General features: G+C 35.3%; 1 protein-coding gene across 3 annotated transcripts in view; it reads right to left on the bottom strand.

The window, feature by feature from the left end:
• Positions 1-517: 517 nt before the first annotated feature.
• Positions 518-25,070, bottom strand: part of RFC3 (replication factor C (activator 1) 3, 38kDa) — a 66,299-nt gene continuing 41,746 nt past the window's right edge. Inside the window, exons 1-10 of one of the 3 annotated variants that reach the window (XR_001145314.1) lie at positions 19,525-19,710; positions 17,156-17,293; positions 14,433-14,500; positions 12,314-12,411; positions 9,854-10,035; positions 8,490-8,626; positions 8,307-8,405; positions 7,210-7,279; positions 5,764-6,028; positions 518-747 (exon numbers count right to left, since the gene is read on the bottom strand). Coding sequence is in view for 2 of the 3 variants with exons in the window: in XM_004680198.1 (XP_004680255.1) it covers positions 5,837-6,028; positions 7,210-7,279; positions 8,307-8,405; positions 8,490-8,626; positions 9,854-10,035; positions 12,314-12,411; positions 14,433-14,500; positions 17,156-17,293; positions 19,525-19,611 (1,071 nt within the window). In the remaining variant the exon portion in view is untranslated. Of the gene's footprint in view, positions 748-5,524; positions 6,029-7,209; positions 7,280-8,306; positions 8,406-8,489; positions 8,627-9,853; positions 10,036-12,313; positions 12,412-14,432; positions 14,501-17,155; positions 17,294-19,524; positions 19,711-25,070 lie in introns of those variants that run through there. The other 2 variants (XM_004680198.1, XM_012723181.1) reach the window with 2 other exon arrangements.

Raw genomic sequence — 25,070 nt, 5'->3', positions numbered from 1 at the left:
GAAGCCAACTAAATTCAATTAAAGAAATTCTGCAGGATTTTCTAGCTAATAAGCACATCATATGCTAATAAAAAGAATTTTTCTCTTTTATTTAATTACTTATCTTATTAAACTGTCCAGATAATGGTTTGTATGCTAACAGACTTGATAGAATGTACTGGTATTTGTAACTTACAATGAAATGCATAAAAAACAGATGACTGGAGGATGGAAAAATGGGTATGTGCTCAAGCAAATACAATTAGTCATTGTAAAATATTAGTGTAAATGCTCAGTCATTTTTTGTCTGTTTGAACTATAATATTTGGAAAATCAAAACCAAAGGATCCAGTTTGAGAGAGGCACTGAAAATACAAGAACAAAAGACATAGTAAGATTCTGAAACAAGCTAAAATTGGAGGAATTAGAAACACAGCCAAGATGTTTAAAAATAAAAGCTAGAGGACCAGTTGGAGAGATTAATTAAAAACAAAAATACACAGGTTCCCTTTTATAAAAATAATATGCATACTCAGAGTAAATGGGATGCATACTAATGAAGCTAAAGCAATGTGAGAATATATACAAGTTTGGTTTTGATAACTAACAAGGTACAGTTATCTGCTCTAAAGTTTTACAAGAGGCATTACAGAGAGTTGGTCAGAGAAATAGGATTAGTTGTGTAGTACTGAGAGCCCATTTCTTCTTTGGTAGATGTGAATTTACTAGAGTGAAAATGGTCCAGGTACCTGGATCCGGTTTCCTCATCTGCAAAACAGACAATAACACTTACAGATGGTTAGAGTCAAATGAAAAATGTCTATAAGGAATCTAGGATATTGTCGCACATAAAGGTACTTAATGTTATTCTGGAAAGCGGTATGGGATTTTTTCCCTTAGAATTCAGAAATTTGGAACATTACCATGAGATATTCTTCATCAGTTTGATTGTGGTCTATGAGACTTACAATGCCACTAGTGACTATTTTACACAGCTGCTTTTCAGTAAGTTGCTGAAGTTTCTTATGCTTCTCTATTAAAGAAACAGCAACTTTAGTGGGCAATCAGCTAATCAAGAGTTGCAACAGGCACAGATGGTACCAAGCCACAAAGGAACCATATAGCATTTTTAACCAGCAATAGGCTGTAATTTAGACATGAGCCAAGGTTTACAGGGACCACTATTTTTGCAAAGTTCTGGAGGGGAAGGTAATTTATTGTAAGTCTTGTAGACTTGTAGACAATCAAACTGATAAAGAACATCTCATGGTAATGTTCCAAATTTCTGCATAATAAACAGGAAAGGAACTAGGGGAGAATAACTAGTGAAATTTAGTTCATCAACCTGAAAAATATGAAACAATTATCTTTTTTCTTGAGAACTAGGTATAAGAAAAACTGCTGCCAAGTGTTGATTTCTCATTTTTTAAGGAATGTGTTTCATGATTTGAAGTGCTATAATTTGGAAATAACATTTAAATTCCTACAATTCTCATAGAGTATAAAATAGCACTTAGGTAAAAAAATGAGAAGGAAAAACATGTACAAATTTTGTTGTGATATATATTTCACTTCAAATTTTAAAGACTTTAACTTACATATGAAAGCATAAAATTGAAGCAGAGGGTATCTGTATCAAAGCAGCTCAAGATAGCCTTCATATTCTTCCCTTCCCAACCCCAAAAATTCAGTATGTATCCCTTGGGTGGAACAGAGAACCTGGAAACTCACTTTTCCTTGGGAAGTATCCTGTTAACACTAGTGGGAATGTAAAAAGATAGGCTCATTTTGGGAAATTTGTTTAGCAACTACTTAAAATTGAAACTTATGTCTAGTCATTACACCCCTTTATATTTACTCAAGAGAAATGAAAAACCATGTCTACAAAAAGATTTTTTTTAATTCACAGAAATGCTAATAACCAAAATCTAGAAACTCAATGGTCCATCAAAGAGTAGGTTATATAAAGTGTATACAGTCATGACTGACTGGGTAGAACTTAATAAGGTGGAAAACTAAGTCCACACTCCTTGTCAGCAGGTAGATTTGGGAGATTTGAGAAATTAAGAGAATCTGTAAGGTTTCCACTGGAATCATGCCATAAGACAGACCATCATCACCAGAAAAAATAACCTAGCTCCAGGAATGCAGAAGCTGGCCAGGACACATTGTATCAATAGCAAGTGCCACCAGAGACCAGACAACCCAGCAGGAAACTGTACACTATAGTACTCCAACTTATAGACAATATAAAGGAGCATCTCAAATCCTTTTTCCTACAGACATCTGTCTTGCCTCTTGCACTCTCACAGGGTACTTTAAACTGCCTTTTCTGTTCTCAACTGTCTCTGGTAAACTCTTTCATCCCCATGCCTCCAGCCTCACCCCAACATTACAGCCCCACAATGAAGACAGATAAAAGCTAAAGACACAAATGAAACATGCAGTTATAATGGTGGCTAAGAGTAAAAAATTTAGGATGGCGATGTCACAAGACCAAAAACTGGAGGTGGGAATATGGAGATTGAGGGTCATTGCAGAGCATCACCAGTTTCTACAAATCAACCTGGTTACCCCATTGAAGTAATTAAACAATAGCGAACATTTCCCAAAAAGAACACTATCAACACAACTTCTGCAATGGCAAGATACAGCTCTTCTGCCACCTGTGACTACTGCAGGTGCCTCTTTTTTTTTTTCTTCTCACTTTCCTAATAAACATGCCCTTTTAAAATGTAACTTTTGTCTGCCTGTGCTTGTGCAAAAGTCTTTGTCCCCTAGGCAAACTCTCCCTGTATCACTGAAAGGGGAAACCTAGTAAAACTTTTTTCAGGAGTAACTGAAGTATCCCTCTTTCTGAACCCAGCACTTTATCAAACAGATGAATCACAAGTCCAACAAGAACAATCATACAGTATTTGATTACCCTTAAACAGGCAAAACAAATTTATGATGCCGCAGATCAGCAGTCACTTAGACCAGAGAAGGGCCACACTGTCCACAACGGGACGTGAAGGAACTTTTTAGGGAGATAGAATCTTCTATTTTGAATATGATGGTGGTTACACTGAATATATTTGTTAAAAATTAAGACTGAAAGGCCCTCCCTGGTGGCACATTAGGTTAAAGCACAGCACTAAGAAGCTAAAGCCACTGCAGCATGAGTTCGATTCCTGCCCCAGAGGTGATCCACATGGGACAGCAGACCTCTCCACTGCTCTCCTCAGCAGTGTACTTCATCTATCTGCCTGTTCTGCTCCCCACCGTCTCTGGTGAAGCCTCTAACCACCCTGAACCTCTGGCCTGTACCCCAGTTCTGTATGCATAAATAAATAAATCTTAAAAAAAAAAAAAGTAAGACTTAAATTGTATGTTTTATTGTATAAATTATATAGCTGATTTGTTTTACTGTATAGTTACAGTAACTCCTAGTTTTATAGTTATAAGCAAAAAAGACCCAGTGGAATGCCTAGATAAGCATTTCATTCTTCATCAACTATCCATAATACTTAATATTTATAAGGAGCTCTATTTTCTATGCTGTTCAGAAAATATAATTGTTAGAAAGTTCTTCATGTGGAAATAAATGTTGCTCTAATTTTTGTGTGTGTGTTTTAAAGATGTATTTATATTTATTTATGCATACAGAGCTGAGGTACAGGCCAGAGGTGCAGGGGGAGGTGAGAGGATTCATCAAAGTGGGGAACAGCACATGGCCTACTAATGAAGTACAATGCTGAGGGGAACAGGTCAAAAGGGGTCTGCCGCGCCATGTGGATCACCTCCCAGGCCAGAGATAGAACTCATACTGAGTTTTAGTTTCTTAGTACTGTGCTTTAACCCGCTGCACCACCAGAGAAGGCCCTATGTCTTTAATTTTTTATGCATTGATACTGAGTCTACATTCTCTAGAGCAATAGCTCTCTCTTTGGTGTGCATAATCATGTGGAACAGAGATACAAAACTCCTTAGTCCCATTCCCGTAATTTTTGATGAAACCTAAAGGTTTGCATTTTTGAGTTCCCAGATAAAGCTGGTACTAGTCTAGGGATTCCATTGCCAAGTACTACTCCACAGAAATGCAATCATAGCTCACTCATTTTCAAGTTCATCATTTTTAAATATCAGAGATTATTACCAAATTTCTCCCCAATTTTCAATATGCAAATTAGTCTTACTTTTCCCAAACTTCACCTCTCTAGTTCTTTCAGTAAAAATGTCAATCTACCTCCCACCATATAACCCTCAGACTGAGACTGTCAGATGGGACTTAATACCCACAATAAAAGCAAACTATTTCTCTAGACCTGAACAATGTCAGTCTAAGCTGTTTTAGGAGTTTGTGTGTAAATTTGGGTCAATTACACATTTCCTGATTATTTTAGTTAAATTTAAAACCTTTTGTTGGCTTAACTTTGTTTTTGAGGTAACACTGGTTTACCATATTGTATGTGCTCTAGAGGTATCGGCTCTCCCTTCATACCCGCTATGAAGTGCCCATAATCCCTCTACCACCACAGTCCACATATACCCTCTCCTCTTTGTTTTTCTCTCCTCTGACCACTTGGTAGCCATATTTCTGGGGTTTCTCACTAGTCTGACTTTATCAGACACTGTTTCTTTTTATTCCACATGCAAGTGACACCACCAGTTATTTGTCTTTCTCCTGACTTATTACATTTAGCATAATCCCCTTCAGTTCCAACTACATCACAAACAACCTAAGTATAATTTTCAATAACGAACAGTCCATTGTGTGTACAAACACACACAGAGTACATGGTTTAACTTTTATTTTGAATCCTGCTTCCACTACCCAAAATTAAAAGTTGTTGAGTCCATCACACAAATTTGTTGAGCAAATTCTCTTCTATGAATCAAATTTCTACAAGAATTGCTCCAAAGAACAGAACACAATAGTACACTTGTTAGAAGAGAAATTTCTACAAAAATACACCTTGGCTTCATAATTACACTGTGTACATTTCTTTAGATGTTTCAAACATTTAATGAAAACATGCCTGTTTTGTCAGTAGAGAATTAATACCAAATCTAGACCACTGAAACAAAGTTGAGTCTCTACTCTCAAAGCTAAGGGTATCTGCAATTTTCCTCTTGTCAAAGTAAATTCTTAAATTTCCTGCAAAAGGCCCTCCCTGGTGGTGCAGCGGATTAAAGCACTGTACTAAGAAGCTGAAACCACTTCCGCATGAGTTCGATTCCCGCCTGCCCGGGAGGTGACCACATGGTGTGGCAGACCTCTCCTCACCCGCCCGCTGCTCCCCTCAGCAGTGTACTTCATTATCTGCCTGTTCTGCTCCCCACTGTCTCTGGTGAAGCCTCTCGCTGCCCCTGAGCCTCTGGCCTATACCCCAGTTCTGTATGCACAAATAAATACATCTTTAAAAAAATTTCCTGCAAACATATAATTCTTAATTGAGGGAAAACATGATTAAAGATAATGACTTGCCAAGCAAAGGTATGTATACCTGTAGCCAGAAACAAATCATCTGGAGGATAGGGAAAATATGTTGCTCTTTTTACATATAAATTTTCTCTAGCAGGTGAAACACTGGATGGAAAATGGGAAGATCAATACAAAAGAACCTTAAAGTAAGTTACAATCATGTTCCTGGACTCTGAAGTTTCTAGTTGTAATTTCCTAATACTTCAGTAGTGTAAGGGCAAGTATTTAACTTAGAGGGTAAAGACTAGTAATAATTCACAAAAGAGTTATCACAAAAAACACGAATAAGACATGATTAAATAGTGTGTTTATTTTACCTGCAGCTCTTCCAGTATAAACTGACTGTAAATGCTGATACTGAAAAATATTATGAAGAAATACTGACACATGTCAGAACATCATGCCTTCCAATCCATCCTCCATGAACTTCTTATAAAGTGCCATAAATTTGGCCACAAATGCTTCCAAGTGGTAAATGGCTTTGCTACCAAGCTGCAGACGATGTTCATAGTAGGCTGCCATCTGGGCCACTTCTCCTTTCAGTTGTCCATCACAATTATGTAAAAGTTCTGTGAGAAGGCCCTGAAGAAAGATAAATAGTAATAAAAAAAGTAGCTATTTTTAAAAATACTAACTGAACAAACTATGCATCTCATTCAAAACAAAGTAAAAATAAACATCCTCTTTTTTTATTTGTGAAATCTTTAATTCTTTTATATGGATAGTAGTCTTTATCCTAAATTAAGAATCATATACCTTTCCTCAAATGTAAAACTGTGGTAGCTGGCTATCATCGTCCACTGCAAATATTTAAATGTACAAAGTTATTACTATAGCATTATTATTATAATAACCTGCAGAAAACTTAAAGTACCAATAAGGGTCAAATTCAAAGAACTATGATGTGGTCACACAATGGAACCCCAGAAATAGAATGGGATAGATCTGTACAGTAATGAAACAACATCCACATTACAATGAATGAAAACAGTGCAGGACACTGACACACACAGGATTATTTCTATATGACTAGAACATGTTTAAAAGTGGTTACCATTATGGTATATACTTTTCTCTTCATACATTTTGTACATTTGAGGTTTTTCATGTTAGTATTACCATGCAATTTAAATAAATACAAACAAGAAAACCTGGGTTCTCTAGCATTAAATAGTTGATCAATGTAACAAGGTAAGTTGCTGACAGACCAAATCTAAAGCTGTGCTGTACACAGTCCAGACTGCCTCGTTCCCCACACACAGAGTTTGGCTGTCTGAAATAATGTTCCCCAATCATTTATATGGTTTCTTTCAATCCTCCAAGTCTCAGTTTAAACCTAACCCACCTCAACTTGCCATTATTCACCTCCCATAGCCCTACCCTCCACATTATTTCACTTGTTACTTTGCTGAAATTTGGGAAACACACACACATACAGGATTATTTCTATATGATTAGAAAAGGTTGCTTACATCGGTTACAATTGTAGTGTATACTACACATATAATAATATGAAATCTTGCATCTTCACTTGTTTCCCATTTCACTACACTAAAATAACTTCTCTAAGACAGACCATCTCTATCTTCAACACTGCCATAGTGGTACTGGGCACACAGCAGAAGTTCAAAAAAGCCTCTGTTACACTAAAAAGCTGGAGAAAAAGAGGTGACATTGTATCTTAGTATTGCAAATGCCCTGTGATCACACACCCGGCATTCATATTTGATGATTATAAATATCAAGATCTGAATTCAGATTACCTTCATTATTATTTCAGGAGGAATACAATGAGTTAGAAGTTCATAGAGTCTTCCACGAACTTCAAGAAGCCTATATAAAACAAAGTAATATTTTGTGATAAAAGGTAATTTTTCCAAGTATTTTGTGATAAAAGGTAATTTTTCCAAATGCCTATCTTCTGTGCTGTTTTATTTTATGAATTAAATAATCCAATGAAGACATTTTCTTATTTTTCCTATACTTAGAATACACATATAGAAGCTGTTCCCAATTTCAGTTCATTTTTCTAAAACAAAATACTCAGAGCTCTTTTAACATCACATTCATACTCAGGGTTATACGTTATATAAAAATATAATGGAAGTACCAGACAGAATTATTATAATATAAATTCTTATTAAGTATGAACATACTTCAATACAGTAGAAGAAAAAAACATTAGTCAATTAAACAAAAAAATAAGCCCAATGTATAATATAATGCTACTGCTGCAACTGTGAAGTAAAAGTTGCATGAAGGGAAACAAAGCTGTTCTGTCATAGCCAGAACAATGCAAGAGTTTATAGTGAAGCATGGAACCAAGCTGTCTAAGGAATAAATGTAATAAATATGCCAACCTTTGACCCCATAGTAAAAGGTCCTTCTCATAATATTTTCAGGAAAGAGGGTAGGGGAAGATACAAATATATGGCATTTTAAAATAGCAAGAAGAAAGGTGATAATTAAAATATAAGTACACATAAAACAAGTATCTTTACATCACTATATACTTACCTACTCTCTAAAGGGTATTTATTACTTTCCAGAATCATCACTGAAATATCACAGATGCTACATATTTTAGAATAATCAAGGAAGTAATTTTTATAAAAGATTTCTTAACAGTGTAAGTCCCCCTTTCCTGGGGCTCTAGAAATAAGAAAAGGTACTTTATTTAAATAAAGTAAAAATAACTAGTATTTCTTGAACACCTGCTATAAGCAAAATAATTTAACACATTTCTCACACCAACTAAGAGGGGCAATTATCTCTAGATGACATGGTGTTAGTACAAAAGTAGCTACCAATATCTGTTACAATTGTAGTGATCAAACTTTTTTGGTCATCTTCTGATTACCTTTGTGGAGTCTGCTGACTGACAATAGCATTGGCAGTCTCCCTCAGATATACCTCCCAATCAGTTTCAGGAATTTCTTGATCTTCAGTAAAAGGATATCTACATGACAAAAAGAGAACATGATAAATGAAAGTGTGCTTATGCTTCAACATGTTGCTTATGGTAACTGCCGCTTGTACTCACTGTTGCACTCTGCAGGCTTCACACATGAGTAGTGCTTTTCTGAGGTTCCTGCAGGACTTCTCTGCAAGTCTATGAGCCAGTTGTGAAGGAAGATTCAGACCTTCCTTCTTGCACACAGTGGTTAATACATGGCAAATCTACAAATAAAATAATTAACAAAATGGATAATCTGTCAAACAGCATACTGAGACAATTTCATCTCTTTTTTTGGGTACTCCCTTACCCTAACACACATGCTCCTTTAGCAGTAAGCAGAGTTGTAAAGAAAAGCTGCCCCTGCTGGTGGAGTGGGGAATGGAATCAAAAAGGGGGGGAGGGGAGGGAAATGCACAGGACTATGGTGGTGGCACACAGGTAATTTGGTGATGGGAAACCCGCAGGGATTACAATCGAGATGGGGAAAAAAAAATGTGCAAATTGATGTAAAAATAAACTTTTGTAATAATTAAGTAAATAATAAAAAAAAAAAGCTGCCCCTGCAACTGGAGGAAGACAGGGCTCCAAATGTGTCAGCTTCCCCCAGGACAACAGGGATGAGAAGACACAGGGACCCAGGCTGGCAGTAAGGACAGTGCACAAAGGGCCGCAATGTAGAGCTGCATGGACTCTGGATGTTATTTGCATGCACTAAGGTAGCAGAAATGGCCATGAGACTGGTACAACCTGGTACCAATCTGTCAGCTTTTCCAGACCCCTATTTACTGTATTAAACCAAAGATTTTACAAGAGAAACCTACTTTATCTCTTGAAACTAATCCAATGTTACATATTATTTCTATTTTGCATAAAAATCACCCAAAATTTATTATTATTATTTTTTGAGAAGTATTTTTACTGATAGCTATTACAGAAGGTAAAGGAAAAAAAGAAACAGCATGTTGCTTCAGATTAAACTTGAACTATACACTACATATTCCTACATGCATCTATATGCAAAATCTATTCCTCCATATTCAAGTCTAGTCCAAAGCCAATAAAATCAGGTTGAGATCAAAAACATTAAAGAACTAACCTTTATCTAGTTTATTTAGTAAGATTCATACTACCTGCTTGTTAAAGATAAAAGTTGATTTAAAGAGAATACTTTCTATTTACTAGTATCAACTACATACACACACACACACACATAAACACAGATGTAAGTGTGTATATATGTACTTATCTGTGGTTATACATATATAGAGTGTGTATATTCCACATATACATAGGATTATAAATTCACTAATGGTTAGCATTCAGGCAATAGCTATTGAATCATTGATATACTTCACTGTATTACTAGAGACATAAACACACCTGGGATATATATATATCCAGTACTCAAAATTTGAACTGATTTATTTTTGAAAACTAACTTAACTTACATCTTCAATGCTGGGAGCAGGCACACGAACTGCCAAGCACCTACTACGAATAGGTGGTATCACCTTAGATGTAGAATTACAACACAAGATAAGTCTGCAAGTGGTCATATACTTCTCCATGGTTCTGCGCAAGGCATGCTGAGCATCTTTGGTGAGTTTGTCAACCTCTGTCAATAATACCACTGAGACAAGAAAAAACAAAGTAAACTTTAATGTTAGTACCTATCTCTTTCTCATCTTCTTCATTAAGAGTAAAACCCTAAATCTAATGGCACACTTCTCTTTGAAAAAGACATGTATGTTAAAGGCTTGATAAGAATAATTTGTTAAAAAGTCTATAATCAAGGGCCCTCCCCGGTGGCGCAGCGGGTTAAAGCACTGCACTGAGAATCTAAAGCCGCTTCCGCACAAGTTCGATCCCCGCCTGCCCCGGAGGTGACCACATGGCATGGCAGACCTCTCCTGACCTGCCCGCTGCTCCCCTCAGCAGTGTACTTCGTCGATCTGCCTGTCTGTTCCCCACTCTGTCTCTGGTGAAGCCTCTCGCCGCCCCTGAGCCTCTGGCCTGTACCCCAGTTCTGTATACACAAATAAATAAATCTTTAAAAAAAAAAAAATGTCTATAATCAAATAAACCTAAGAAAAACCAAGTTAACTAAAATTTAAAAAGTTACCTGGAATGTGGAATTCACTTCAGCCTTTAATATATTTGGACACACTAAAAATCACCAAGACAAAATGTACTGATCATTATTATCCCAAAATATTTTATCTTAGGAGCTCATTTCTGTGGAAGTTAACAAATCTTAGCACTTTAAGGTACAGATAATTGACCCTTAAAATGCACATACAATTTTGTATTTGCCCAAAATTTTACTAATAACCTGATATGGACTGGAAGTCTTACTGACAACAGAAACCGTCAACTCACAGTATCTTATACACTGCAAGTTATCTTTTATTGCATTCTTGTAATAAAGCTAAAGAAAATAAGAAAAAATACATATGTGATTCTATAATGTACCTATTAATGCTGTTAAGTTTGTACTGTATTTATAAGAAAGTTGAAGTATAAGTGGCTTGTCCAGTTCAAATCTGTGTTATTCAAGAATCAACTATACTTTGCAAAGCACAGATGTAGCCAACAAGAAACAAAGCTAAATAGCTTTGTCACTTGTATACCAGTATTCTGCCTTGTTATAAACAAGAAATAGGCTTGAAGTGTTCAGGAAAAATGTAAGTAGGGACTGAATTCAATTGTTATATTTTTCATAATTTTAAAAGATGATAGGGTGGCAGTGCAGAATTTGAATCTCTCCATAAAAATGGGCAGTCTACCTAAGATTCTAAAACTAAAGAGCCATAAACTACATTTATATTAAAACTAAGTTACAAGCTTTATCTAATAACCTAAAATATGAGAACAATTAACTATGTACAAGAGGAAGTGGCTGGGAAATACTAGATTTTTGGTAGCCCTCAGGATAGGAGAACCCCAAATCAACAATAATAATACATTGCACCATTATGGAAGATGCGTGCACCAGTTTAAGAACAGCAGTCACAGGGCTCAATTCATGAATGAGAGAAAAAAAAACCTTGATGCAATAAGGCTTAACAGAGCAGCAGACTAAAAAATAACAAAATGAAGCTCCCTTCAAGAAATCCTTAAAAATGAGGAGAAATTTTGGAAACAATTCAAATTGAACAGAATTAAGAAAAGTGGAGACAAGGAAATTGATCTCAAAATCTATAAAGATAATACCAACCTAACAGACCAACTGACATAAATATAAATTACTGCCAGGCAGAAATAGCAGTGTATTTAGAAAATTAACACATCATAATAAAATGAGGTTGACTCCAGAAATGCACAGATTTCATGAAAAGATCCAGTAATATCAATTATGATATTAAAATAAACCAGTAAGTATATAACATTATAAAACCACATACATGGATGCAAAAGTAGCACTGGAAAAAAAATTAACTCATGCTCATGTTAGAAATAACCAATAAAACAAGAATCAATGAATCAATAAAGTATGCATTCTCATACATAAGCATATAAATAATACAGGAGAGTATTAAGAAAAGTAAACATTAATTGTCTTGGATAGTGGGATTATAGCTGATTTTAAAAGCTATTTTTAATTCTTTTAATTTATTTATAAAATGGTATTTTATCATTTTCATCTAGTTCTAAAACACAAATGTGGAACAAAAATAGTCCTCTTTCTGCCAAAATTCAATTCCATTAGTCTATAAACTTCCATGAATACTGAGCTCACGCCTCTCTCATTCATTTTTATATCCCAAAACAAAGCAGCATTATTCTTGGCACAGAACAGGAAGTTAGTTAAGTATTTGCTAAATGGATGGAGTTTACATTTTTTCTTATACCCACTGCTTACATCTGGAATGTCTGTTAGATAAAAAGAACTTTTCTTTATCACATACCTTTAAAGTCTCTTTGAGAGTTTGTTTCAAGTTGCTGTGACTGGGCCACTGTTTTCAACATCTCCTGAATTACTACCCGGTCACTATTTCCAGCATCACTTTACGAAACAAAAATAAACGTAAACTTACATGTAAATCCTTAGAAACTATTTTGCCCTTAGTGTAAATATATTAATGAGAAAAAAATATATTAAATTGTTAAATACTTATCCGAATTAATAGTTAATAACACAAAACTTCAAAAGTAAAGTAGTTTGGGATAATTCCAATATTCACAATATGTCAATACTCAATTACAATTTGACTAGCATCACTAGCAATACCAAACATGATACATTAAGTTTAGTGTACTTAAAGAGTAATAATGATTAACAGCTTATCAAATACTTTGACATTATATGTACTACAGTTAATACCTAGTTATAGCTAATTTCTTAATATGTAATTACTAAAAATACAAAAATAACTCTTTGAAACAAAATTTTAATCTCCTTCCCTCTTCTCCGTCTTCCTAACAGTCAAGGTCTGAGAGAGAACAAACCTAGACGAGTCTGCTCAATGCACAATTGATTCAGGGTCTGAACAAAAGGATGGGATAAGCAAATGGAGTTGGTACAAAGTCAGAACTTGAAAATATGTTGACTTACTACAGGCATTACCTATCACTCATCCTCATATTATCACTGCTTTACATAATTCATGCACCTCACACACAAACATAAAATTATTTGGTTAGTTTACAGTGAGTTTCAATTTCCAGCACATGAAAAGCAATCGGATTAATTTCTTGCTCTTCTTGCTATATTTGTCGATTAGACTCACAATGAGAAAAAAGGGCAAACCAATCAGTTTTAAATTATTTCCCCAAAGAGCCATTAAGTCTTTCTCTATTCATTATTGTTAGATCGATATCCCTAGAGTGTTTCTTTTGAGATCATTTCCTAGTCAAGCATATAAAACATTCTCCTCCTATTTATAGAATTAGCACTTTTGTCTACTTTTATAATACCCTTTCCAAGAAATCTTATTTCACTTGAGTTTTTTATTTTTTCTTACTTGCTATGGAAAATAATAATTCCTGTCTGCTAGGGCTGTCTGAGGATTAAATAATCTAGGTAAAACTTTCACACACTACCTGCTCCTGAATACACTTTAGCTTTTAACTATTCCTCTGCTCTGCCCGATTTTAAAAAGGATATTTGTTCTTATTAATGTGCCACTGCCCAAAAAGTTTCCTTGCATGAAGATATCCTTGATTCTGTTCTCCTTCAAGAATACATCAGGCCCACAGAACACACAGGTCTTCCCCAACATTGTTCCAAAAATAATTAATTTCTCACAACTTACTTAAGACATTCTTAATTGTTGTGCACGGTGTTTTAAAATTACCTTCAATGTCTTATAATCGCATGACAGGTAATAAAGACAATGGTCGGGCTATTGTTAATACCTTCTAATCAAGAGACTGAAATAGAGCAAAGGGCAAATATCTGGCAATCTAAGTTCAGTTTTTGAAATATTCAGTATAGACATAAACTTTAGACATGTTTTGTTCATCAGTTCTGAAAAACTCTAAGCAATTTAACCAAAACATAGTAATTTTGTGTAAGAAAGACAATGAATGAGCTGTGTGACAGAAAATTTACTAAAATTATTTGACTCAGAGGACTCAAAGGGGAAATATGAAAGGTTTAAGCACCCTATTTCACAGAGAGCAGTATAACTATTATTTCTTTTTTTAAAGACTTATTTATTTATGCATACAAAACTGGGGTGCAAGCCAGAAGTGCAAGGGCAGTGAGAGGATTCACCAGAGGCAGAGTGGGGAGCAGAAATAGCAGACTAACAAAGTACATTGCTGAGGGGAGCAGCAGGCAGGTCAGGAGAGGTCTGCTGCGCCATGTGGGTCACCTCCGGGGTGGGGCCTGAACTCCTGCTGAAGTGGCTTTAGCTTCTTAGTGCTGTGCTGTAACCTGCTGCACCATCAGGGAGGGCCCTCACTATTATTTTACATACTGTGTTTCCACACATAATCTTACTTCAAATAAGTGCTCTATTCTTTCTGAAAAGGTCAGAACATCACTATTCTAAAAATGCTTATTTCTATATATCAATTTACCTGGGATTAACTTCAAGGTGGTAATTACTTGCAATCGTGCTAATTTCAATTTTCTTTTTAGATGGAGTCTGTGGAAAAGAAAACAGGTTTATTGATAATTTTTTTCTCTTATCTCATAGTTTATATAAATCTGTTTATCAAAAATAAGCTTTAGCTACATTTTTATCCAATTAAATCTATTAACATGCAGAAACATGTTTTTATATAAATGTTATTATCAAATTTGAGGTTTTCATTATTTTTCCTTCACCTCCAGAAATATTCAAATGATCCCAGTAATCAATAGATCATCACTGCAGCAACATCCACCTATATACCAAGACGGCCTTACCCTGATAACTCACAAATATAAACAAAACTTATTTCGATACATTTGAAGACTATAAAGTATTCTTTTAAAAAAACAAAAATAAAAACAAGCACATATTTTTGTGTTTTGTTTTTCCTATTTAACACTATAGCTAGACAATCCCTCTTGGACAACTAGTTAAGAGTGACAGCTATGTTATCAGTCTGTAGTACAACATCCCCAAAGCTAACCAGACTTTGCACATTGTTTATCTTTTCCTCTCTCAAACAATTTCACATATCTGCACATACATTTTAAAGTGACAGACTGCCAGAATAAAGGATTTTCTGGATTGAAAGGGATGTGTATATCTACATGAAAATAAGCTGCTGTTCAAAAACATCTTAACTAATTTTTTACAGAAAATGAATATTCTTCCCCAGCACTCTCCATCTGCAGTAGGTTTTAACACGCCTTCAATTTTTACAAATTTGGTAAATATATAATAGAGTCACATGTTTTAACTTAACTCTCATAAAGGTCAAACATACATACATTTATTCGTAGATTATACTTCTTTGCTGTGATAATTTTGTATTCTATTTTTTAAAAATTATTTGTATTTCCATCACCATTTTGCAAAATCTCCTATCTAAATGTTTTCCTTTCAGATATCTGACAATATTTTATTTTCTATTGATTTTATGTTATCTTCTATCATACAAACTTTAAAAATTCATCTATGCCCAGCTAAATTTCTTTCCTATAACTTTCCACTCTTTCTATTAAAAGGTAATCTTGACATACAAGCTTTTGGTTTGGATATGAAGAAAAAGACACCCTCACACACTGCTGATGGGAATGTGGACTGTCCATCCCTATGATAAACAGTATAGAGGTTCCTCAAAATATTAAACACAGATTACCAAATGAGCCAGCAACTCCTAGGTTATCTATCCAAAGAGTGCAAAAACACTAATCTGAAAGAATATATACACTCCTATGTTCACTTCAGCACTAGTTATAACTGTGTTATGTAAACAAACTAAATGTTGATGAGTGGATTAAGATGTGATCTATTTATATAATGGAATACTACTCAGCTACCAAAAGATGGAATCTTGTCATTTTCCACAATATGTGGAACTTGGGGGAGGGGGGGGAGCTGTGCTAAGGAAGTAAGTCAAAAGGAAAAAGACAAATAAGTACTGGATAATTTCATTCGTGTGACACACACACACCACAAGTCAAAGGAACAGGAAAAAAAAACTAATATTAAACAAAACAAACCTTAGACATCTTACTACAGAATTAAGGCTGCCAGGATACTATAGAGTTGGGGAACAAAGGAGAAGGGGAGCCAATGAACTATGATGGAGGAATATGAGTGCTTTGGTTGTGGGTGTAGTATAATATACATCTGAAAAGGTGTGAACCTGTATCTCTAAGTCATAACTGTAAACATCACCTCAATAAAAATATAATTTATAAAAATATGCATTAATTTTAAAATACTTTAAGATTAAAAAAGTGTATAAATCAGAAGTGAAAATCTTTCTGCAGTTTTATACTTACCCTGACATCGTGGGCAATTAGATAACAAAAAACTCCAATAGGATTTATCACTAGCACCTCAAACTCAATGTGTCCAAAAATAAATCCTAACATCCTCCCAAAGAATCTACTGCACTACCCAATACTAGTCATTTGGTATACATTTTTTCCAGTGCCTACATCAAAGGCTACATCAAAGGCTAGGAAGTACATGAAAATGAACATGGCATGTTCCCTACATAACTTGAAAATACTATCAGCAAAAGATGTATATACTGTGATCAAAATATAGTAAATGAGTATAAATTATGGGTTGTAGAAGGAAATGTAATCTAAGGGGGTCTAGAGGAACTATTTCAGCTAGATCTTAAACAATGTCTATAGGAACAAATCCTGCAAATGTGCTGTACAGCATGAGGCTGGGAGACTGAGTAGGGGCAAGCCCCCAAGAACTGTGAACATCCTGAAGCCTCCCATGTCCTTTCCCATCAGTCACTTCCCAATCTTTACCAAGTCACATGAGTCTACACTTACTATTGTTCGCAAATTATTCCTTTTTTTCCATATACTTTACAGCTCTCAGAGCAATGAACTTTAGAAACTTGAGTTCTACTACCATCTGAAACTGATTTAGTAGGCAATCTGAAGGGAATCCCACCACCTACATTTACCCAAAGTTTCCATTTGCTTATATTTCCTCTCTAACAAAACATAAGTCTGATCATAACAGGTCAATACATCATTTATGTCTAAATCCCCTATACTAGAATTACCTGTGAAATTTTTATTTATGTCACATACTGAGCAGTAATGACAAAGGCAGGGAGCATATACTGTGAGGATTAAAAATCCCTGCAGGACCTCCAAGTGAAATGTTTACCGTGATGGTCTGATGTTCAATTCTCAACTTTTCCACTCCAACACCATAAAGTTCACGTAGAATACACATAATTCTTGTCTTTTTCCCAGCACCTGATGGTCCATACACTAACAGATGAGGAAAGTCACCACACTGCACCTGTGGGGAGGAAAAACATTTTCCCTAGTCAAACAACTACTCTACATCAAATTACTTTTTCAAGTACTCTACATAAAATTACTTTTTCAAGTATCGCATATTTTCTATTTCTGCCTATGAAATTTCAAATGTGTGTTACATATATACATATCTACATACATATATACCTTAATTTACATTGAAATGTTGCTTAATTTTATAATTTATATTATTTTGCATACTACAGGTAAGATATATTATGTGCTAGAAAATAACTGCCAAACCAGGTTGACTTTCAGAATCCCCAGAAAACTTCTTAAAATAAAGACTAATTATGGGACCCCCATGTAGAAGATTATGATTCATTAACTGAAAATGATGCCTTTCTTACCCAGTTTGGGCTTATACAAATGGAGCCTTTGAAAAGAACTGAGTGCACTGGTTTAATGTGAAGGAAAGGAATATGACACTCAATTTCATCAATTCTTTGTCAATGCATGACAGCTTGGGAAAGTGGATGGAGGAAGGAAAGGGTATTAATTCTCAGGCATTTCAAGCTAATTTACAGGAATATGCAAGAGGAAGCACCAGGAAGTGCATGTTCAGGGAGCTGGAAGCCAATCTCTATGCATTTACAAGATAAGAGCAAGTAAGGGAATGGAGGCTGGCAGTGCTCCATTACAAGGCTATGTTTTTAAAAAACTACCCAGGTGATTTTCATGATCAGTTAAGTTTGGAAATCAGTGCCAGGAGACTACAGAGATGACTAGAAAGTGACCTCAGGTGCATAAAGTACTACAGAAGTTTTGTAAAAGAACTATTACAGGAAAAAAAATTAAGTACCTTGACAAAAGTGTTTATTACAATAACATTTTAAAACTGTAAACTCATCTATCTCTGGTACTGAAAAAGAGGAAAGAACTTAGTGCATAGAAAACAGAAGGTGTTCCACAAATACTGACTTAATTTTTTCAAACATCCATCTAAGCAAAAATAAAGACTATGCTTTAAGTGTTACGGTTCTTATTAAGCTGTCCACTCAACAGTAAAAAGAGGCAAGTTTTTTTTTTAAACTGAATCTGTTAAGATATAAGATAGCACATTAAAATTCTGTCCAAAATGTTCCAAATTCTGTACCAAAAATTCACAGAAAATGTTTAACTAAGAAAATCAGTGTCAAAGGTAGTGAGAAAACAAAATCTCTATAAACAAAGTATCACAGATGTAGTACCAATAGAAGAGAACTAAAAAAAAAAGCTTCAATCTCATACTATTACCTTTTCTAATAACTTTCATATATAAGAACGGAGTTCCTTATTTATTAGTTATTACTATTGGGTGGGTGGGGGGAGGATATCCTAAACGAACTCCACAAATACGTCTTATGGACTCCATCTCTACCCCAAACCAAAGACATTGGGGTTGCCCTGCAACAGTACCTGTAATTCTGAAAAGATAATTATAAAAGAACGAGAGTGCTTAGCAAACATAGCTCCATTAGTATGTGGTCCTTTCTGACCCCCAGAAGTGTACATAAATGGCTTTCAGATACTACATTTTTCTCAAGGTCAGTCTTCCCTCTCCATTGCCTACCTGATCTAGCTTATTTTCCATCAGACACTTTTTATTAATACAATACAAAAATAAGCATCGGATGCAGGGGGGGAAATTGAGTTAATTAAACTCAATATCCAGATATTCTAGAAACAGACAAGACCAGGAGTCAATCTATTTAATACCTGCCTTTTTGTACGTCATTACAAAAACACCGAAAATGTTTAAGCAGGCCTATTAATATAAAATCAAATGTCACTTTCTGCACAAAACACTCCAGGAGCTTCCCGTCTAGTCCTGAAACTTTACTCCCCCACCCACCACCATTTCCTATCTCTCTTCCGCTGACGCACAATTATCCAACTGCACCAGCCTTCTAGAATTCTTAAAATACGGTGCGCATATGCTGGCCTCAGGGACTGTAAACTTGTGATCCCGTCGACTTGTAACGCTCGTTCCCTATTTTTCTGCTTTGAGCGGTTTCTCACTTCCTCTAATTCAGATCTGACTCTCAGACGACATTTCTCAAGGGGGACAGACTCTCACAACACTGACACACACACTCCCCCCACTTCTCCCGCCCCCAGCTGTATGCTTCCCGCAGCAGCAAAGCGGGCTAGCAAAGCAACCCTGTTGAGGGCCAGAAAGCCCGCGCCGGGAGCCTCTCTTCTCCTCTCCCCAGGGGCTCCGCCACTCACCAAGTTGCGCAGCTGGGCCGCCTGTTCCTTGTGATAGTCCAGCCGCCCCAAGGAGCAGGGCCGGTATTTGTCCACCCAAAGGCTCATGTCCGCTCGCGTCCCGGGGGCCCACGATTCAAAGTCCCGCGCGCGCCTTCTACCCCGGCGCGGAGACAAGTTTTCCCGCGATCGCCAAAGTCTCGTGACGTCACTACCGGCGGCGGTCGCGTAAACAATTACGGAAGCCTAGTGCAGACAGAATATCCGCGATGTCGGGCCGCCGTGATTTTACGAGATTCAGTGTTTTGTTTAATCGTTCTCCCTTTGTTCTCCCTTCCTGCGATAGTCCAAGGATTATTAAGTAAAACTAAACATTAGACCCTGATACTCTGGGACTCAGATCGGGTACCTCAGAGAAGCCATTCTCGATTCATTTTTGCTCACTCATTTATTCATGCACTCATTCATTCTTCAGAAACCTACAAAGTTAGCTACTGGGTGGAGATCTGTTCCTTCGGCTAGACTATATCCGAATTGGGATTTTTCTCACTTAGCAGACACCCAGTAAAGCTTTATATAACAAATCTCTGAAACTGAACTGTAATACACTTTTTCTTTCATTCCTCAAGTTTCTTAACTGAATTAAAAACAAGAGTCAAATGATCATGAAACACTGTAGAAATGTGGCGTGTTAGTGAAAGGAAGTGAGGTGAACTTACTTTTCTAAGAATATTAGAATGTTCTCTGGTAAAAATAGAAGAAAAATTGGGAAAGTAGTCTGCGTATCAAGTCTATGTAAAATTTTCATTGTGCCCCTCAAAATGTACCTCTCGAGTGCATTTTCTATGGTACACAGTAGCAATTACTTATTCAATTTATATTTTCATCATATGTATTGTTCAGAATCCTAAACGCTGTTATTCAAGTGAAGTTTTATAGAATAGGAATTTACAAATCTTCTATCAACATGCACAACTTTTGGTGCCTTTGCCAAAAAGGAGGAATGCCCAATTATTGAAAGTATGCCCCATTTTAGCAAAATTCCTTTTGCCATGATCTTTAACAATTCCTCAATTTTTCCAATTTTTGAGATGTTTCTACAAAGTGGAATAGAAGTGTCAATGATCTTGGTTTTTTTAAATAGGATGTAATGATGATTATCTAGGGTTGGTGGCAGGCTTTATTATGTCTTTAGTTCATTGCAACACTGCTGTCAAATATATAGTCTGATTTTTTTTTTCTTGTAAAATTTGATCATTATTATATGCATTTTCACAAACCAGACAGTTTTAGAACACTATTACACTTTTTCTAAAGTTACAGCATTCTAATATCCCATCATTTGATGTTTCTTCTGGCCTCCTTGTGTAATCTGCAGCTGTTTTAAACTGTCTCATAATTTTACCATCAAACTGTATTCTGAGTTGCTATGAACATTGAATATTATGGAACAACAACTGATACTCAGTCTGTCAGCTGGGCAGAAAAAAGCCACTCATTCATTTACTCATGATTGAACTCCTGATGCCTGGCAATGTGCTAGATACTGGAAACAGAGATCAGAATAGCTTCATATACTCCTAACTAAAACAAAGAAATCAAACTTTTACTGATATATTTTAAACAATTTTTGATATGATTGTCCTTGGCCTATGAAAACAAGATACTAGCAGGATTAAAGTAAATGAACACAGAGATATATAACCATTTGTCTGAGTCACAAGGAAAGGATATGACTGGGTACCTACCTGTTTAATTTGTTGTCTTGCCACTCTGCTATTTCCCGAATGATATCATTCTAAGTACTGCTAATGGTAAATGTGAAATAAATAATTACCTCTAAATTATATTCCCACTGTTTTCTATAATATTAGAATAGAAATCATTTCATTTTTCTGATTATAGGGTACTGATGTTCATTCCATGTACAAAAAATTAATAGACAGATAGGCATATATACATTTATCTGTAGTTTAATGAAGTCAGATGAGCTTGAGTCCTATATTTGTTTATATGTGTGATAAAGCAAGTTGTGATTTCAGCTATTCAGTCTGTCACCGGGGCAGAGAAAGTCATGCATTCACTCACAAATGAACACATGACAATGTGCTAGGTATTGGAAGAAGAGACCAGAGTAAGCTTCATTTATTCATAGCTAAATAAACAAACAAAACTAACTAGAAAATTTTAGCAACATTATTACAATTTTTCTAAAGGTATAGCAGTCTGTTATTTCATAAATTATTTGTTGATTTTTTTTTCCTGGCTATCCTGTATCCTCTGCAGCTATTTTAAACAAATATCTCTTATAATTTTACTATCACCCTGTGTTCTGAGATGCTACAAACTCAGTGTACTGGAGTTTGAGTCACAAATCACTAAATTCATAATTTAATAAGATCTTTTAAACTTTCTTTCTGTCTAGGAATCTAAGCATCCGCTGAAATGGTTAATATTAAGTTACTTTATTCATTTTTTATAGAATTTGAAAAACTATATAAAGAAAAATCTATTTCCAGTTGGTCTTATATTCCTTCATATCATTTTCTGTGAACTGTTGTGAGCTACAAATACTATATTCCCTTCAACGAGTCAAAACCAGGTGCTTTTAAATGCATTTGATTGCTTTAATTACTTATTGTTCAGAGGTGATGTTTTCATAATTCTTCATGAGCATCTTGTTGTTACCATTTATAACTATCCCTATTATGTATGTAACAATAAGCTCCCTGTCTTCTCTAAAAGCTATAAATACTCATTTAATTAGGAGATATCTAAATAGCACCTTTCCTCTGAAAACTGTAAATACTTAGTTTTAAATGGCAATGGTGAATAAGAAAAGATAATTAGTGATCAGAGAACAGAGTGAAATATAGAATTTCCAAGTCAACTACAGCTAATTTCTGAGTCAGAACTCAGTTACTTCAGAGTTTGATTATAATATTCTTATATAGATGGTCAACCTTGAAAAGTACCAATGAGTAAATCAGTTCATTTGTGTTCTGTAGGGAATGCAAGATGAATGAAATGTAGACTTTGTCTCAAAGAGTGTATGGAATAAGTACAGATGCAGATAACTCTAATGAAAGCAGTATGTGGTAAATTCCTTAACAGTGGTGCAAACATTTTTATGAAATTTCAAATCCAATTCTGGTTAGTCTGACCAGGGGTGTATTTATGGTCAACCTTGCATTTGGGCTGGCCTTCAGAGATACTTAAGCAGGGTCCTTAAGTATCCTAACATCCTTAGGGCGGGATCCTGCATAAGGCACTATCATATAAGCAAAGACCAGATGGTATCAAACATATAAAATGCTTTTGTTATGATAAAAACATAAAGTAAGGGTGAGAGAAAAGATTGGGCAAAGTTGGAACAAATGTCTGGACAAAAGTTGACAAATGTCAATGCATTTTTCTTTACAAATAATAAATAGCCATAAAAGAGGATGATACTCTGTTTTGTATACAAGAAGGAAGGACTCAATCAAAATTTATTGAACTCATTGAGAAAATCAGGCTACAGAAACATGAATGTGTGCATGGCACAAATAGGGAGGGAAAGTAGAAAACAAAGAAAGAAATGTAATTTCGAGGTGGTTACTCATTTCACATTTGCCACTAGCAATACTTAGATTGATACCATTCAGAAACTAGCAGAGAATCACAGTGGTGAGACAACAGATTAAACAGGAAGATATTCAGTATTACACATTTCAACCCATACTACCAAAACCATCACAGAAAACCAAGCTTTTGTGATTTCAAAGGGTCAGACATCAGCTTTTGCATGCACCAAAGGTGCAGGGCTAATAAACCAATATCTTAAGGGGCAATGGATCAAATACTACAAGACTGAGTTTTGAATTTTCCCTTCTTCCAAGATTTGAACAAAATGTTATAAGGTCTAAGAATAGATGGGGCGATTCTTCTGTTGGAGAATAGTTATGGCCACAGTACAGATGACTCTTGAACAACACTGATTTAAACTGGAAAATTCATTTATACATGAGTATTTTTCTATCCAAGGTTCACATTCACAGATTCAACCAGTGAAAAATATCTGTTGAGTCATCGAATTTGGAGACCTCTCAGCAGTCCCTTTTTCCAGAAGCCCCCTCCTCAGAAAACCTGGGGCAGAGTTCACCCTCTCCTCTGTACTGGAATGCTCTAACACAAAGATAAGGGAAAGCTCTGAGTTGAAAAGCAAGAAATTGAGCTCTCCCTGGTGATGTAATGGGTTAAAGCACTGCATTATTGGGCTCTCCGAAGCCATTGCAGCATGAGTTCGATCCCAGCCGGGGAGCTGACCTACATGGCACAGCAGACCTCTTCTGACCCACCTGCTGCTACCCTTAGCAGTATACTTTGTTGGTCTGCCTGTTCTGCTCCCCACTATCTCTAGTGAGTCCTCTCACCCACCAAACCTATAGCCTGTACTCCAGCTCTGTAAGCATAAATAAATAAATTGTTTTTTTTTTAAAAAAGCAAGAAATTTATAAACATTAGTCTCATCCCACTTTTTTTTTTTTTAATTTAGCAGTGCAACTTAAGGAGCCCATATAATCAAGATACTGCATTAAGTTTGCTTTTAATGCATATGGTCTATATTATGTACTGTGGTCTATATTATGCATTAGTTAAGACAAGAACACAAAATTTGCACTACCCGTGTGTCCTATAACTACAACTTAACTTTCATTTGAAATACTAATTTTTTTTTCAATTCTGTTTAGGGCTGCCACTTTATTATTTTAAGAAACACAAATAATAGAACCTTTAACAAAAACATGGAGATAGGAAGAACACAGTTTAAATGGCTCCAAAAGTATGAAATGTAAACCTAACTGCAGTTATTTTAACATTACAAAGTATTTAGGAAGTTCATAAATCTATTGACATGTATTCTGTACTTGGGATTTCTACATTTCAAATTAGTATTTAGAGAATCATCATAAAAACACCATTAATTTAAAAATAGAAATATACTTGTTTTTCAATTTTCACATTAGTGACAACAGACAAGTAATATAGGTAGAAAGAAAAATAAATACATTATGCTAAATTAGCCATTTTTCTCTAATTCAGTGATCCTTAGCTAACTCATTAAAAGAAATTCCAACAAAGATTAAGTACATAAAGAAATCTCAGCAAAGTAAAACCTTTTTTGTCTTTTAATTCAGTTATGATGATCAAAGACATTAATAAATGCATTCATTTTGGAGTGGTACTAATACCATTAGTTTTCATTTTTTTTCTCTTGAATAAAGATCTAAGTTGTAAAATTAAAAAAAAAAAGAAGTATTCCCTTTCTTCTTATTGCTGTCATCTCTTTACCCCAGCCTGCCCCATTCTCCTATATGGGAGTTACAAAACAAATTACCAACAAGATCCAGGTAGGCAACTACATTACTACATTACTACATTATCTAAGTTTGGAGAGAGTAAACTAGGAACAGAATATTGGAAGTTCCTCCTCACCAAAAGGAGTAGAAGCCCTAAGCTTTACTTCATCACCCACAAGCAGGCTGCTGGCCCATTATGGTAAAACTTAATATGTTTTTTTTTTT

Source organism: Condylura cristata, unplaced genomic scaffold (assembly GCF_000260355.1).
Source record: "Condylura cristata isolate star-nosed mole 26May11 unplaced genomic scaffold, ConCri1.0 scaffold00010, whole genome shotgun sequence".
In the NCBI taxonomy this organism is placed as follows: Eukaryota; Metazoa; Chordata; class Mammalia; order Eulipotyphla; family Talpidae; genus Condylura; species Condylura cristata.
Note: the sequence above shows the minus strand (reverse complement) of the source record. Positions and strands in the feature narration are given on the sequence as shown.